At 39.4% G+C, this 17,989-nt stretch overlaps 3 protein-coding genes across 3 annotated transcripts; 2 read left to right on the top strand and 1 right to left on the bottom strand.

Moving 5' to 3' along the window:
• The first annotated feature begins 262 nt into the window (after nt 1–262).
• LOC130883468 (regenerating islet-derived protein 3-beta-like) lies at nt 263–2,623 on the top strand. Its single transcript, XM_057783910.1, has 5 exons — nt 263–338; nt 863–981; nt 1,162–1,299; nt 2,183–2,309; nt 2,556–2,623. The coding sequence occupies exons 1-5, from the start codon at nt 263–265 to the stop codon at nt 2,621–2,623; spliced, it is 528 nt and encodes a 175-aa protein (XP_057639893.1).
• A 3,131-nt stretch (nt 2,624–5,754) lies between these two features.
• LOC130874062 (pancreatic beta cell growth factor-like) lies at nt 5,755–8,686 on the bottom strand. Its single transcript, XM_057769097.1, is given in 4 exon segments — nt 5,755–5,870; nt 6,087–6,213; nt 6,811–7,021; nt 8,619–8,686. Coding segments are annotated over 4 exon segments (522 nt in total).
• A 149-nt stretch (nt 8,687–8,835) lies between these two features.
• On the top strand, nt 8,836–16,563 carry LOC130873956 (regenerating islet-derived protein 3-alpha-like). Its single transcript, XM_057769044.1, has 5 exons — nt 8,836–8,938; nt 14,912–15,030; nt 15,227–15,364; nt 16,120–16,246; nt 16,496–16,563. The coding sequence occupies exons 1-5, from the start codon at nt 8,836–8,838 to the stop codon at nt 16,561–16,563; spliced, it is 555 nt and encodes a 184-aa protein (XP_057625027.1).
• The last annotated feature ends 1,426 nt before the right edge of the window (nt 16,564–17,989 follow it).

Genomic DNA, 17,989 nt, shown 5'->3' with positions numbered 1-17,989 from the left:
GCAGGGTTCACCTCTCACTAGAAGAAGGTGTTCTTTGGTTTTTGCTCTCACATCACACAAAGCTTTATGACTCAGGAAAGGCTACCTATGAAACTCTCAGAGCAAGAAGAAAATATGGATTTCTGGACTACAGGGGGAGATAGGACAAAATTAGTGTATCACTGCAGAACTAGCAAAAGAAGGAGAGTGCTGGTCTTTTCGGCCCGCCTTCTCTATCCACACCACCTGGAGTGACTCTGATTGTTCATTCCTCACAGGCAAGATGCTGTCTCGCATAGCACTCACCAGCATGTCCTGGATGCTGCTCTCCTTCCTGATGCTCTTTTCTCAGGTTCAAGGTAAGACTTCTCTGTCTCTAGCACTGACTTCCTGGGAGTGTTTAGAGTCAGTAAGCAGAGGAAAGTCTCATAAGGAATAATGAGGGATATCCATATTGGAAAACCGTTGTGACAGTTCCATCATCTTGCATCCCCCAGGGCATTGGTTGTAGAAGGTATCATGGTGGTCTATCACCAGTGGAATAATAGGATTTATCATTTTGTCATGATGCTATAATTTATATTGGAAGCATGAAAGGATAGAAATGATGATAAACCATGAACTCCATGGGAAAAGAAGAGTAGGCAATGGAAGTTAGGCCTAGATTTGGTGGAGTCATGAACTAATTTTTAATAAGAAAGAGGAAAGCAAGGTTGCATCATTTACTAGGTTTGCACATTATAAAAAGTCTCAAAGACTACACAGACTTGATTTTGACTTCCTTCCAAGAAATAGTTTACAAAAGCAGCCATATTTTGACCAACCCAACTAAGTTCCACTTTTCTTTTCACCCAATGGCTATATTCATCTTACTCCACCCCAGGTGAAGATTCCCCGAAGGAAGCGCCATCACCACGGATTAGTTGTCCCCAAGGTTCCAGGGCTTATGGCTCCTACTGCTATGCCTTGTTTCGGATACCACAGACCTGGTTCGATGCAGAAGTGAGTGCTGGGATGTGGAAAGTACATGTGGGTCATGGGGGGTGTTGTGTTCTATTTTCTCTAGTCCTTTGTGTCTGAGATGAATAGTTGACTTTCAATATAGCCTGTCCCCTCACTTACCTCTGCCTTGTCATTATCCAGTGAAGCCTAAAACTCCTTTTGATTCTGTTCCTCATGCAGCTGGCCTGCCAAAAGAGGCCCTCAGGGCACCTTGTGTCAGTTCTCACTGGAGCTGAGGCTTCCTTCGTGTCTTCTTTGGTGAAGAGCACAGGGAACAGCTATTCATACGTCTGGATTGGGCTCCATGATCCCACACTGGTACGATTTCCTCTTCTCTGTTTACTCTCACATGTCATTATCACATAGACACACTTGCTGAGACTCCCCAGAAAGAGTCCTAAAAGGCACAGAGGTCAGACACGGGGTAACACTGAAACAAGGGAAACCATCAGGGTCTCTTGTAGAGCTGAACTCTATTAGGATTCCTAGATTTCAGATGAAGTTCATGTGACTCTGACTGACTTTTAGAATGGTCTCACAAGAGGCCTTGGGAGAGGAAGTCAGGACCGTGAGGGGTGCACCCACCCCCTGAGACGGTGTGGTTGATCTAATGGGAGCTCACCAAGGCCAGCTGGACTGGGACTGATTGAGCATGTGATCAAACTGGACTCTCTGAACGTGGCAGTCAATGAGAGCTGACTGAGAAGCCAAGGACAATGGCACTGGGTTTGGATTCTACTGCATGTACTGGCTTTGTTGGAGTCTAGTCTGTTTGGATGCTCACCTTCCTAGACCTGGATGGAGGGAGGTGGAAATTTTTAATAATAATAATAATAATAAGAGACCTTGGGAGAATTCACTGTTGGTTTCAGGGGGCCTGCATACAGTATTATGAAGAAATATAGACTAAAGTGACATACTATATTTTCTCTTTGTAGAATAACATCCTACTTCCATTTTAGAGGAAATTGCTGATTTACTACCATTTACATTTCAAATAAATTTCATTGTGTCCTAATTTTATCTGTAGTTTCTGGATATATAAGTAGAAATGAAGGCAGCAATAATTCTAATGCTATGTTCTTGAAAAATATGATCGACTGAGTTGTGGAGGTTGGGAGGGAATCCAGAGTTTCACTGAAGTTTTCATACATGTAGAGCTTTCAGGACCCTAACTTATATCTGGTTCCCTTGTTATCAGGGTGAACAACCCAATGGAGGCGGATGGGAGTGGAGTAACAGTGATGTCATGAATTACCTTAACTGGGAGAGGAATCCATCCACTGCCTTAGATCGTGGTTTTTGTGGCACTTTGTCAAAAGCTTCAGGTAAGATCCACCTCACCTAGAGGTATACCCATCTTCTCACATTTCTGGGTACCTCTGAGCTAGGAAATGAAATGTGGTTTTGTTCTAATCTTCCTTATTGGCTGTTTGGTTATCTCCTTCATTTGGATTGTACCACTGGAGAGCATGAGGGAGTAACTTTTAAACTGAAGCCACAGATTGAGGCATTTCTTCATTATCTTCTCAAGATCCATATCCTCAATTATTTAACCTCTTTTCTCTTTCCAGGATTTCTGAAATGGAGAGATAATACCTGTGATGTGAAGCTCCCCTATGTCTGCAAATTCAGTGGATAAACTTATCCAAAAATAAACAGCTTGCATTTGTCTTGAAGCTCACCATAGACAAGGGTACAAATATAAAGAGCATCACCTAAACCATAGTTCACATCAAATCCCACATCTGCTCTTTTTAGATGCTGTCTCAGTCATGTCTATATAGATTAGGGTGGTCTCAAGTCTCAGAGAACAATAATAAAACTTTAGTCAAACTTTGAGTTTATGTGTTTCATTAAAATATTATTTATCATCACTGTTATGTATGTGTGTGAATATGGATGTGTAAAGACCACAACTTGACGGTGGAGATCAGAGGGTAACTTTTGGGAATCAGTTCTTGGCTTCTATCTTTTGAGAGAAGGTTTCTCTTGTTTTTTGCCACATAGTAAACTCACAAGGGTCAGGGTAATTGTCCTAACTTCTTTGCTTCATAGGAGTACTGAGTTTATTGATGTGAGCCACTTCATCCAGCTACTTTTAGTGATTCCCCTGGGAATAAGGGCAAACCAACTCAGGTCATCAGATTGGAGAAAGGAAACTTTAACCTACCAAGCCATCTTGCTGGCTGTGTGCACCATTTTTAATTGATTTTTTTTTCTATACAATATATTCTGATCACTCATCTCCTCTCTCAACTCCTCCCAGATCATCCCCACCTTTCTAGCCACCTTTTTTCATCTATCACTTTAAAAACAATAAACAAATAATTCAAAAATAAGAAACAGACCCAAACTCTGCAAAGATATGAACATGGAGACTGAAAACATTTAAGCAAATTACAAATAAAGTTTGTCCGGATGGCAGAGGAGATAACTGATGATTGCATCTCAGTTCTGTCTGTCCAGACAGTGCCTAATGGTGCTTGCTTACCACTGCACTGTAACTAAAAATGTAGATCATGCTCATTGAGGGTTGTACTGTGACTATAGGAAGGCATTACCTTCCCTCATAGTCAGTGCCCCAGATGAGGAGTGATAACTGATGTTTTCAACAGTTTAATAATCATCTTTGAATTCTAACACTAAATAATGCAATCTATATGAATGGTAATCTTTGCTGAATATGGTAAAAAAAATGAAGTTAACATAATAGTGCAGTCATAAAGACTAGAACCTTCTTACCCTCTTTCCAAAAAGCAAAAGAGAAAATCTGAGAGTACTTTAACTAATTCTTTTTGGGCTAATGAAAGAATAGAAACAGTAGGGAAAATCTGTTTCCTTGTATTTTCAGAACCAAGGGCATAGCTTTCTCCTTCAAAAACTAAAAAAAAAAAAAAAAAAAAAAAAAAAAAAATGTTGGGAGAACAGCTCTAGGCTAAGTGTGGCTCCTTGGTGAGAAGAAGATACTCCTGTAGTCTCCATTTCTAGGGGGTCCCAAATATTCCCATGGGAATGTTTTTCTCACAGTAGTCTTCAGGTTTTAATGATAAAAGTCAAGTATTACTTCTCCAAGACCTGTCAGATGGAGGGGAAAATAATCCTTTGAATTCAGCCTTAAAAACACTTAGCTTTTCCCACAGCTTGGGCAAAGTATTTATCCCACTTCCTCCTCCTTTATATTTCCCGTTTCTTCTGTAATGGAGAAAGCCAAGACATGCCTTTGTCAGTCTTGGCCTGGAAAATAGACCACACAAACACTAGTATTTATATTTTATTGATTGTTTTTTGTATGTGAGTGTGCATGTACACATGCATCAGGGATCATGCTGGTGTTTTTAGGGTGTCTAGGAAGTGTTCGTCCTCAGGTTCTCTCTACCTGTTTCATAATATGGGGTGTCTCAGCAGCCTGGGACTCTTGAATTCAGTCCTGATAGTTGAGATCCATCATTCTTTGTTTCCCCAATTCTGAGATTACAGACATATGCTACCACATCCACCTTTAAAAAAGATGTCTTTATAAGATGGATCCAGGGCATAACAATAGTGAGTAACTGGAAGAGCTATGAGGTACCTACTGTATTAAAAGAATTTCTGGAAAATTCTAACATGTATAGGCAGAGCTATGATCTCTGGAGAGAATCCTTATGTTCGGAGCTTTGTTTTGTGGGAAAATTGCTTTAATATACAATAAAGATGAGACATATTCAGACCACTTCCAGTCAAAGGTCACTAGCACTGGTCACCTGAAAGCCACTTCCTAAGAACAGTGTGAAAGCAGAGAGCACTCAAAGTTGGCTGTTGATGACACATGGCTCAAGAAGTACAGGGAAAATCGGCTAGAATAGTTACTCTGACTCATTGAACTCAAGCACTTTGACATGAAGGAAATTTTTATTTTTATTGATATTTTTATAATTTGTTGATGATCTCATCTGTATAGACCTTTCCTAGGCTATTTGTGGACCTTAATGTTGAAGAAAACAAACCAACATTTTACTATTTTTTCTCTTGTGGGCTCTATTTAATGTCCCTTTTTTAATTTGCTTTTTTTTCTTTTCTCTTACTTGCTTTTCTCTTTCCTTATAATTTCAATTATCTTCTTTTTCTTTCTTCTCCTCTTAACTTGCATTCTGATACTCATTTAAAATTTTGTCATTGTGTTGAAAATGGAGTAAAAAGGCCCAAGACTCTTTCCCTGTACATTTATGGCAAGTTTTTTCTATAAAAGTTTGTTCAAGGTAGATTGCATTTTGCTAAAAGTTATGCCTCAAAGAAAGTATTTGAGAAAGAATGTTGAAATAGCATCAGATTCCATGTGTCCCAACATGAAGGGTATGCTTGGACAGTCAGTGTTAAGAGAGGGCAATGCCTTCATGCATTCACAACATCAACTTTCATAAGCACTGTCCACACTTGAACCACAGTGTACCAGTAGGCACATCGTTAGACACCATTTCCTAGCAACAGTGGTTAGAACTGGGATGTACTGATTCCCAGAAGTTCCTTCTATAACTACTCTGCATGACTTCCTGCAAAAATGGAGCACAATAACACAATAGCACACGGTGTTGACTATATTTTATTGCTGTTCTCTGAGTTTTCAGGTTACAGTCCCCAGAGAATATTTTGATGGAAGAACAGCAGGGATGAGATGAGGGATTTGGTGTGGGTGTGTAGGTAAAACTTGCTCTTTCTTAGTGAATCATCATAGTTGCTCACTTGTCCATGTGAGCTTCAGAGTATTTTCAAGTTGTTGAAATTAGAACTGCCTTAACCCTTGAATTTCCTGACATAGGTAAATAGCATTTCACAATTATAATCTCGTCACTTCTGATAACTTGTGGAGAGACAAGAAGTAAAGTGAATGGGGCAGGTGAATCTGTGAACTCAAAGAAGAACAACTCAATCTCTGCTCTGGACTTAGACATCTTTCTGCATGCTCAACATGATTGCATCTCCAAGGGAAGGAGACGCAGTGAACCATGATAGAAGATGGAAGATCTCAAGTCAACACTGTATTTCGCAGTTCTGAATCATGCCCAGGAGGTCAAACTGGATGTGGGAAGATGGGTTTAGTCAGAGGCTACTCTTCCCTGTCTTACCTGTGACCAGAGAAAAAGGCACACAGTAGCCACAGTCTGTAACACCAGAGGGGTTCTTCTTCCCATGATAATAGGTCAGCACATCAGAGCTGCTCCACTTCCATCCACTTCCATTGGGTAATGTACCCTTTAAAGCGGAAAGCAGTAGGTGATAAAGATTCATTAGTACTCTGTTTCCATGGTACCTTCACTGAAACACCTGATTGCCTGCTTAGCCTGCTGCTTGGTATGATCATACCCAGCTGCAAAGAGTCTTCTGGTGGAATATTCCAGAATTCCTCAGTTCTATTTACAAACCCCAGAAACTATGGAATAAAATTGGGATTACAGAAATTTATCTGTCCTTGATAAGTACAACTGGTGGTACATTTGAGATTTCTTCAGAAACAAATGAGCAAAATTCAATTCTATAAAGAGAAAATATATAACGCTTCATTCCCCAGCATTTCCCAACAATCATATATTCAGACTCCCTGAGACTGATGAAAACATCTTCCAAGGTCTCACATGAGAACTTAGAAAAAGTCAGTAGCAGACATACAAACTTCATGTGAAACCTGAGACTTCTACAAAGCTCAGTTCTTCAGCTGATATTTCTCTTGCTCTAATGCCACCCAGTGTTGGAGACCTATGATTCATTTCTTTTTTCTGGGAAGTCACAAGAAGTCTTCCACCAAGATAAAAGTCACTAGGTGGAAAAAGCAAGGCAAAGATAGGATTACACTTGTATGGGATCATGGAATACAGTCCAGATCTGTTGGTAGATGGTCAAAATATTCTTCACCATGGAAGACACGAAGGTAGTTTCACCTGTACTGAGAAGAAATGCCAGGTGTCCTGAGAAATGCATCTGGCAGAGTAGCTGCTTGAAGGACAGAATGGAAAAGATATTAAAAGCCCACTCGGAAATGGTAGAAAAGAGCTGAAGGATTAAACTAAACCATGGAGGTTGAAATCCAACACTCCTCTTAACCCAGAAATAGTTTCTTCTGTTGATCCCAGCCCTGTTTGTCATCACTCAATTTTGCATTAGTCTAGATCTGTGCTATGAAAATCAGTGAATAGCAATAGAAGCCATAGGCCTAAGAGCCTTGGGGGACAGCCAATAAATGGACCAGGTGGTTTCTTTGGGGATTCTTCACCTGGTTTAGAGGAAGATATAGACAGTGATGGAGTGAGTAAAATATCGGTGCTTAGAGAAAGGAGGTCAGCGTAGAAATTGTTTTTTAAACCTCATATAAAATTTTCACTGTAATCCTGACTTTCCTCTCTTACCATTTCCCTAGTTCTCAGGCTGTGAATTCTCTCTCTCTCTCTCTCTCTCTCTTTCTCTCTCTCTCTCTCTCTCTCTCTCTCTCTCTCTCTCTCTCTCTCTCTCTCTCTCTCTCTCTGTGTGTGTATTGGGGAATTGTTTTTGCAGGAGTATACATGAGCATGTAGACAAATGGCAGAGGTCAGTCTCAAGTTTCATTCACAGTCCCTATTTATACTGTATTTTTTAGACAATCACTGGATTGTCACTATAGCAAAATTTATGGCCCCAAGTGACTGATGGAGGTGGGTCTTGTATTAATCTGTTGCTTTCATTGGTTAATTAATAAAGAAACTGCCTAGGTCCATTTGATAGACCAACCCTTAGGTGGGTGGAGTAAACAGAACAGAATGCTGGGAGAAAGAAGCCGAGTTAGTGAGTCGCCATGATTCACCCACCAGACACAGACGCAGGTTAAGATCTCCCTGGTAAGTCACCAGATCGTGGTGCTACACAGATTATTAGAAATGGGTTAATCTAGATATGAGAGCTAGCCAGTAAGAGGCTAGAGCTAATGGGCCAAGCAGTGTTTAAAAGAATACAGTTTCCATGTAATTATTTTGGGTAAAGCCATGTGGGCAGCCGGGTGCCGGGGACGCAGCCCCGCCGCTCTTATTACTACAAGTGACAATACAGTGATTCCCCTTAGATATTTCTATATCCTTTCCGCCAGCATTTGGATTAAAATCATGCACCCTACCCTGTCAGGTTCAATTTACATGGGCTCTGAGTGTTCAACTTGCAATCTCATGTTTGCTTAACAAGCACTTCATTGACTGAGCTATCATATTCCCAACTTTAGGTTCTTAATTTAGAGACTTCTTCCTGAGGAAATGCATGACTTTATTTCACCCTTCCTGCATTTAACGGTCTTTTATTTTTTTCCCATAACTGAGATGACAGGCTGTGGGGTTCATCCTCTGTCCTCTGTCTCCTTCTGTAGAGTTCATTCTTGACATTTATACTTTCCTTTTTAAAATCTGTCAACATAAAATTGAGTCTTCTGACAACATGGTAAAACTTTCTTTCCATAACAATGAAGCACCTTGTTATATCCCACCTCCTCAGATGTTCCAGAGGGAGGCAGGATGAGGAAGATTTCCTGTAAAGATACTCCTCCTACTTAACACATGAGACTCTCGAGAGCCTTTTTTCTTCTTCTTGCCTCTGAATACTCATGTGGAACCCCATGCTAGATGTAGAACAAGTTTTCCTTGAACCCTAAAAGGAACATCAGGCAGGAAAGCAGCATGCAGGACATGCTACAGAGGGTCTTGGGAGACATCATGATATCTTTGAGGGAGAAGGAATAAGTCACTGAAGGGAGTGTGGTCATAAAGAATGTGAAAAGTGACCATGACCTTTTTCTTTCTTGTTTGTCCAGGTCTGAAAGGAAGCACTCATTTGGGTTTGATCCCTCTCCTGTTCTGGAGCAAAATGGAAAGCCTATATTTACCCTTATCTCCCAGCTCGGCAGAGTTTCAGAACATTGCCTTCTGGAGTCAGAGAACTTTCTACACCTTCTCCCACAGTGTGAGAGGTGAATCCCTATCAATCTCTCTCATCTTTAAACTCCAGTTCACCATCTTACAGAGATCTTGGATGGCTTGTCAGGACAGAGATGACCACGCTTTTATTACAAGATCTGAGGGAGGGGCACCAAAGTGAAGAGGGCTTATGAGGGTAACTGAGGTAGCTAGTGCTTGGCATGGATGCAAGGAGGTTTCCAGTAACAATGCAGAACTTTTTATGGCAAAGACTGGGAACTGCCACACATGTGGCTCCTTTCCTGTTAGACCAGCTCTGTCCTCAAATGCAGGTCAAGTTTAAAATCTTGCCAGATGTCAAGTTCTGCAAAACTTAAGCAAACACAGGCAGTCTCATGCTGCGGAATATGCAGCTTTATAAAAAGAATCACAATTTATAAAAATTAAATTTAGTTTTTTTTAAGGAAATGTGTATATTTCTATATAATCAGGAATACATTTTCAATTGTACTGAAGAACTGACTTCTTCCATTTTAGTCCTATCTAATAAGATTTAAGAAAGGGCAATATTTGGTGTGTTAAAACTTAATTTGTTAGCCAGGCTGTGGTGGCACATTCCTTTAATCCCAGCACTCAGAAAATATAGAGAGGTAGATCTTGGTGAATTCAGGGCCAGACTGGTCTACAAGAGCTTGTTCCAGGTCAGGCCCCAAAGCTACAGAGAAACCAGTCTTGAAAATCAAAACAAAGCCAAATAAGCTTTGTTGAGTGATGGAGAACAAATATTTAAGAAAAAGTAAAATTTCTGGTTCAAATGGCTACTTCAACTTTCCAACAGGACCTAAAGTTTAATGCAACCACTGACTCTACATTGTAGCCAGGATTTTTTTTTCATAGGTGAATAGATTTGATTCCTAGCTATGTGTGAATACTGAGAGAGAGTTTGCTGGAGAGTTTGGATTTTCACCTTAGGATTATACCTCAGAATAGTATACTAACATTGATCCTATACTCACAGGGTTTTAAAGACTCTTTCAAAACGATTCCAGTTTTCTTTTATTTGAAAGATTTATTTTTTAACTATGTGCATGCATCTGTCCATGTGAGTGTATGTGAGTGTGTGTATCTTTGTGTCGGTATAATTGTGGGCATGCAGGTGCCCAAGATGACCAGAAGAGGGCATTATATTATCTGGTTACAGATAGTTATGAACTATATTTGTTGCTAACTCCTCAGCCATCTCTCCAGCATCCTACTTTCTATATTATATATGCTAAATGTTATTAGCTGTTTCCAATGTGCTGATATTTTTATTCATAGAGGCAAAGAAAGGATGGCTAAAATGTAATTCTTTAATGTTAAGTAAGTCCAAATCATCACTCTGTTCCAACTACAGCTACACATTTGCATCAGGCAAAAGACATTATCTCTTCTAAATGCCTTCAAGCTTGATGAGCCCATAGACTAACTGTGGTAAAGATCTGCCATTAAAGACATACTTCCTCAGTCTGTGTGATGGTGTCAGGAGCTTGATGTTGAAACTCTGTAGAAGTGTTGTCTAAGACAAACTGTTATGCAGTTGCTTTGAAAGTCATGATTTTCATGCATTTATTTAAATCAACACAGAAAGTTCAGTGATTCATATATGGGAAATTTATTCAGATGTTTCAAAGCAATAATTAGCAAATATTTTAAAACTTGTCATTTTACAGTCTATTGCTTTTCATCTATCTATAAAGAAGAGTAATTTCTTTAATTCCAGAAGTTCTTCACATACAAATTCAGTCGATGGTGGGTAAAACACTTTTAAATTTTCATCATTTCTAAGCATACAGAATATTTGTTGTCATTATCTGTGGCGATATTTAATAAGTTGTCTGAGTATCAGAGTGTGGAGTGAGCCACTAGTTATCCATAGATGGTAGGCAGTGGTGGCACACACCTTTAATCCCACCACTCAGGAGGCAGAGACAGATGGATCTTTGTGAGTTCAAGGCCGCTCTGGGTTGCACTAGACTGACGTAGCTTCAAACTGAAACACAACCAGGTGGTGGGGCTCACACTTTCAATCCCAGTACTTGGAAGTCACAGGCCTTTAATCCTAACACTAGGAATAGACAGGAAGAGAAATGGCTGGGCAGACAAAGGAATTTAAGGCAGGGGGAGACAGAAGCTCAAAGCATTCAGTTTGAAGATTCCTAGAGAAAGGATTACCCATTCAATCTAAAGATTCATAGGGATAGGATAACCCATTCAACCTGAGGATTTCATAGAGGTAAGAATTAGTGGTCGACTTCTCTGTTTCTCTGATTTTTTCAGTTTTCACATTCTAATATCTAACTCAGGGATTTTATTATTAGAAGCAATTATAATTCATGCTACTATCACCTTTAAATATTATAGCATAACCAATATTTATGTAGTACTTACATTTTTAGGTTTTATAAGTAACCTAGAGATTGTTTAAAGCGTGCACAGGAATACAAAAAAGTTATGTGAACATACTATGCAATTTTATATAAAGTACTTAAACATCTTTGGATTTTGGTGACTATAGGGGTCCTGAAACTAATGTCCCAAGAATTCTGATTGTCAATTATATTATATGTTAGGCCTTTTGTTCTGATATATCTGGCTGGCTGCCTATCTATTTTTCTATTTATGTATCTATCTGTTGAAGGAACTGCGGGCTGTGTTTCTGCTGCCCCAGCTCCTGGTCGCCTGGCTAGCTTTTGTCCCGAAATAACAACACACAAACTGTATTCTTTTAAACACTGTTTGGCCCATTATATTTAGCCTCTTTTTGGCTAACTCTTGCACCTGGACTAGCCCATTTTTAATAATGTGTGTAGCACCTCAAGATGCGCTTACTGGGAAGATTTTAGCCTAAGTCCATCCTGGGTCGGAGCTTTATCGCATCTGTCCCAGAGAGGAGAGCTATCGACTCTGAACTCACTTTTTCTTTCTCCCAGCATTTTGTTTTGTTTACTCCACCCACCTATGTTTTAACCTATGAGGGCCAAGCAGTTTTGGGGGGCCACTCTGTTGAAATAGGAGCGGCAGCGGGACTGCGTCCTGCCACCCGGCTAGCTTTACCCGAAATAATTACATAGAAACTGTATTTTTTTAAACATTCCTTGGCCCATTAGTTCCAGCCTCTTATTGGCTAGCTCTTACATATTGATTTAACCCATTTTTAATATTTTGTGTAGCACCATGAGCTGGCTTACCAGGAAAGATCTTAACTTGTGTTTGTCTGGAGTGGGAGAATCATGGTGACTCACTGACTCGGCTTTCTTTTTTTTCAGCATTTTGTTTTGTTTGCTCCACCTATCTAAATTCTACCCTATCAGAGGCCAAGCAGTTTCTTTATTAATTAACCAATGAAAGCAACAGATAGAAAGATGACCCTCCATCATCTATCTATCTGTCTATCATTTATCTACCTTTCTACCTATCTATTTATCTACCTCTCTATATATTTACTTTACAGGCAACAAGAGTTTTTGAATCTCTCTTTTGCTTTGAGATATTGACAAGTAAATCAGAGCCTTGTACATGCCAGAAAATACTGGATGACTAATTTACATTCCTAGCCTTAAGGTTTTAGAGTTTTGCCCTATCTGTGGTATGGGGTCTTTCACCAGGATCTTGGGCATACTGGACTTGGCTTAGTATCACTGAGTAAAGACCCAAACATTTCTTCAAGGCTACAAGAGTCTTGAAATCAGACAGTTTAAGGACCCTGATCAACAAAGAGTACTTATTTCATAAATGCATGAAATAAAATAGATTGTTACAACTTGTGGGTATAAACATCAAAGTATAAAATGTAAGAAACCCTTTGAGAGAAGAGTCTTCTGTTTCTCATCAAACAAAAATAATGATAAATATAATAACTCAGAACCACACCCACACCACTCACATATAACATTTAAAAAGGCATGGGGAGCCATGTATGTCATCCTAGCACTTAGGTGCCTTAGGTAAGAAGAACTCCAGGACAGTTGGACTACATAGAAACACTCTGAAAAAAATAAGAATGTTATGTTCTTAGTTCAGTTCTAATTTTAAAAAGTCAGGAAAAACAATTCTGAGATAGTTCATTCTATGTTCTGCCATCTGTGTGAAGTGTCCTCTTTAATTCACCGATCTTCTTTTCAGTAAATATTATCTTTAGGTTTTACTAAAATACAAACCCCACAGTATTTGGTTCCTTTTCCATGCCTTCTCTTTAACCAGATGTGGGTTGTGAGACCTCTATCATTTTCTTGCATCCTAAAGATCGTTTATTATTTCTGCTGAGGCTGAGTTTTCCCAGACCTTGTTGGAGAAAGTCCACACTGATTCTTCACTTTGAAGAAAATGTTACAAACTAAAAACTTCTAGTTTAATCTTTTATTTCTCTAATGAAATACTCAATTGTTTATTACATTTGATGAAAAGTTTGTTACTTACAGTAATGATTGACCAAGAACCTCTAAAACTAATCTAGTCAAAGGTAACCAACAATAACAAAAGTGAAAATCTACAAGAAACAAGGGCTTAGTCATGTACAAAACTGACTTCTCAGCAGAAATTACAGGGTTCATAAGAGCATGGAATGGTATTAGTTCCTGAAAGAAAATAATCATCACTAAAAATAAATATATGTATGAGGGTCATGCTTTATGTTTAAAAGAAAAAAAGATATAACAATAAAAAACACTAAAGAAATTTATGTCTACTAAACTATCACTGATGAATAGAGGTATGAGAATAATATTCGCAGAAGAGGAAGAAAAACAAGCACATTTGTGACAACATGGGAAAGTATATTAATAGGCAAACCAATGAGAAATACGAAGAAACCAACCGATTTCAATATAGTGAATGATCATGATCAAATGGTTAGAATTGGAATCAATGGGCACAGAATACTAAAAGCAGCAAGAACTATCAACAAAGTGACAGGAATAATCACATACTTCTCAGTAATAACCCTAGATGTAAATGATAAAGAGTAAAAGAGAATGTAGGTGAAATATTTTTGATGACTATACTAAAAAGCAAGATTCTGTAACATATTACCTGCATACAGGTATGCCTCATAAACCTCATACAGGTTGAGAAACACAGACTGTAAGGGACGATGTGGGAAAGATATTCTAAGAAAATAGAATGCAGAAGTGGGTAGAAATAGCTATAGCCATATTGGAAAATAAAGACTTTAAGCTGATATGGTAGAACAGAAAAAGTAAGTCACTATATGTAGTAAATGATTTCTTCTTGGTCGTATACTTCGTGTATGTATGTAAGTATGTATGTATGTATTGCAAAATTACTTAAATCTCTGTAGCATGTGATTATGAGGCTATAAGTTAGCTTCACTAAAGTTTTGGAGAAGACAGTGTCTGGTATAGGATACAAGGCAGAATTTCAAACATCCCCTGCACCTGATAACAGAGCAGGTTTGCTAATGAGAAATGGTCCATTGTGTAGTTTCCAGGAAGAGACCTGTGTTTTTGCTGGGAATTTCTGAATGCTTACCAAGCACTACCCACTACCCTGACCCGCATAATCACTCACTCACTCATTTTGCTGCCCCCCCCAAATCCTGTTATAAAAGCACAGTCATCTCTTCCCTGACAAACCGTCCCAGATCTCTAAAAGACAGGTAAGTGGGAGCTGAAAGATGATGAGGGCCTTGCAGGGTTCACCTCTCATAACTCAGGAGAAGATATGATAGAACAGCAAGCCTCACAGAGCATAGGATTCTGAGAATCAGCAACGGCTTCCTGAGGAGTTTTCAGAGGAAGAGGGAAATATGGATTCCTCATTTCATTACAGGCGATAGAAAAATAGGAATGGGGTCCAGTGCATCCTTGTAGATCTAGACAAAGCATTAATAGAGGCTATCACTGTCATGACTACAGCCACGACTCAAAAAAAAAATAGGATTAATAAACATTCTCTTAAGTTGATCTTGCAATCCAACTCCCACTCTCCATCTCATTCTTCCCTCTCTATATGTCTCTAACTCCTAGGTGAAGACTCCCAGAAGGAATTGCCCTCTCCACGTATTAGCTGCCTCATGGGCTCCAAGTCCTATCACTCCCACTGTTATGCCCTGGTTATGACACCCAAATCTTGGTATCAAGCAAATGTGAGTGCGGAAAGGTTGAAGATAACAGCATAAAGTATGACTTGATGACAGAAGAGGCCTCAAGTTTCCATGATCCCGTAGGGATCAGAATGACTGTTCTTTCCTTTATGTAACCTTTCTACCCATAATATATACCTTATATACCACACCACTGATCAATGAAGTCTCAATCTCTGTCATTCTTCCCCTCACATAGCTGACCTGCCAGAAGAGACCCTCTGGACACCTTGTGTCCATTCTTAGTGGAGCCGAGGCTTCCTTTGTGTCTTCCCTGGTGAATGGCAGAGTGAATAACTGCAAAAAAATCTGGATTGGACTCCATGATCCCACAATGGTAAGATTCTATCTTTTTCACTATTTCATCTGCAAAAGGTAATGTCTCCCAAGCCCAGTTCTTAGTCTCTGGTCCATGTATATGGAGGACCTAGCCCTCAGATGTTGGGTAACATTAGTAAAGAAATTTTTGGAATTCCAGAGTGAAGGGCTATGGAGAGTTCCAGTCTTCAGCTTAATTTCTCTGCCTGTCGTTAGCTTTTCCATTTTCCTTTAAGAAAGTCAAATAGTAAGTAAGTTCTTTGGTTTTCAAGCAGTCTTCACAAAGAGTTCTGAAAGCATTGTGAATTGAGATAAGATTTATAATTATGCTTTAAAAATTAGGATTATTTATTTGTATGTTTTCCCTGAGTATATTTGTGTGTGCCATCTACATGCCTGATGCTTCTGGAGGTCAGAAAATGACTTCAGATCCCTTAAAACTGGAGTTGTAGATGTTTGTAAGCTACTATATGGATGCTGGAAGCCAATCTTGGGTACTCTGCTGAGGAGTAACCTCCCTACCTCTCACTTTTGTTGTTTATAGGGAAGATACTGTGAGATTCAGAAGCACTTCTGAAATGTATTCTAATCATTGTGGGCCAGGCACCTTGTTAATCTAGTTCGACAGTTCTTGTTATTATTGGCAAAGAGACGCCTGTGGAAGATAGAAGTTAAATCAGAACCTCCATGTGAAAAAGTACCTGGACAGCACAGTGGAATGGGCCAAATACATGAAGCACTAATGTACTTTATCTTCACACTTCTACTGTGCAGGGTAAAGAACCCAAAGGAGGTGGATGGGAGTGGAGTAACTCTGACGTGCTGAGTTACTTTAACTGGGATGGAAATCCTTCTTCTGTTGTAAACCATGGTCACTGTGGGAGTCTGACAGCAACCTCAGGTAAAAAAAACAGAAATACCACCTTTACATAATCTTATCCAAGCTTCTCCTCTCCAACTGAGTCTGACCTTCTGGCTATCCTCCTAAACGAGGGAATTCAGTATGAATTTATGTTCCTCAAACGTTAATGTTTCTTGCCACTGCACTGGGGAATGGGTGAAGCTGAAATAAAGGCTTCTGAAACTAGTACTGCTTCTGAATTTTCCCCACCATGGTAGACACAAGAGCCAATATGTTTCCTCTCTCTAGGGTTTCTGAAGTGGGGAGACCATCACTGTGATGGGGAATTACCTTTTGTTTGCAAATTCAAGCAGTAAGAAGGCAGCTTCCTGAGTTTATGATGAAGCTCATCATGACGATGGATGAAAAACAATTCATCCAGCAAGCCGGTGCTCTCTTCACCATTCTGCATCAGAGTTGTTATTCTGGTTTTCTAACTTTTTCATTCATCTCCTTGCCCTTATTTCAGGTTTTTCTGTACAGTTCATGGTTCGAAATCTTGCAGATATATAATAAAAAACCTTTGGTTGTACTTTTGCATTTTACTTTCATGGGAAGACTCTGTGGAGGTCAGAGAGTAGGTGGGGAAGGAAGATGCATGTTCAGTGCCGATCAGTGCTTTCCAACTGGTGTGCTATGATGAGTGTGGATTCAACTTGATTATTGTCTTGTAGAAAGATGAAGATACTGCCATCTCACACACTCACTACTGGGCAGAAGGAAGATAAAATTACTTTCCATATCTATTCAGGCCAGTAACTGTAGGGTAACCTAGTTAAATCCAGTGCTGTGATTTCTATAGCTGGTATTCTAACCCTAACCCTCACCCTCAGGACCACTCCTTATCACATGTCCCCTTCTTTCTCCCATGTTCCAGGATGCCCCCACATGCTTTGGCTCTACGCCAAACTTTATGGTCATCAAGGGTCTCTTCAAGATATTAGGATATGTTTATTGTTAACTAAATCTCATTCATTTAATTCAGACATTATCTTTTTTTTTTTTTTTTTTGGTTTTTCGAGACAGGGTTTCTCTGTGGCTTTGGAGCCTGTCCTGGAACTAGCTCTTGTAGACCAGGCTGGTCTCAAACTCACAGAGATTCACCTGCCTCTACCTCCCAAGTGCTGGGATTAAAGGCGTGCGCCACCACCGCCCGGCAAATTCAGACATTATCAAGCCTCATAGTCTCAATCTCTACAGCCACCTACTATGCCTTTAGGCTATACTCTGCAGTCTGAGACTCTAAGACATACCTGTGTACCTAGCCACCAGACCAGTACTCACAGATACAAACTTTAGGAATGCTGAGTGCCTGGTCAATCTTTCCTCTGTCAATAGCCTTTTCTCATTTTATACCTAACCCTGAGTAAGTCCCATTAAAAAAAGACCTCAGGATTTGATAATCTCTCATGGCCCTGCTGCTAGGCTATCCCTCATGACTACAGGAACCATTCTAAATCAATAATGCCCACACATCTAACTCGCACAAAGCTGTGATTCAAACCAATCCCTATAGAATTAGATTTCTTGTTTATTACAGTGGTTAGGCTGCCTATTAGTAAGCAGTTGAAAATTGTAAAAGTACAGAACAATGATTATTACTAAATGGCAGGTGTAAATTTATCAAGAACTAATTGAACAAAAATTATGTATACATATACATATCACGTATCAATACTCATTTGATAGCCACATGAAAAAATATGAGCAGCTAAAAATTATCTCAAAGATCAGAGAGATGGC

This window comes from Chionomys nivalis, chromosome 1 (assembly GCF_950005125.1).
Source record: "Chionomys nivalis chromosome 1, mChiNiv1.1, whole genome shotgun sequence".
In the NCBI taxonomy this organism is placed as follows: Eukaryota; Metazoa; Chordata; class Mammalia; order Rodentia; family Cricetidae; genus Chionomys; species Chionomys nivalis.
The sequence above is the reverse complement of the archived record's forward strand: the minus strand, read 5'-3'. Positions and strand labels throughout refer to the sequence as shown.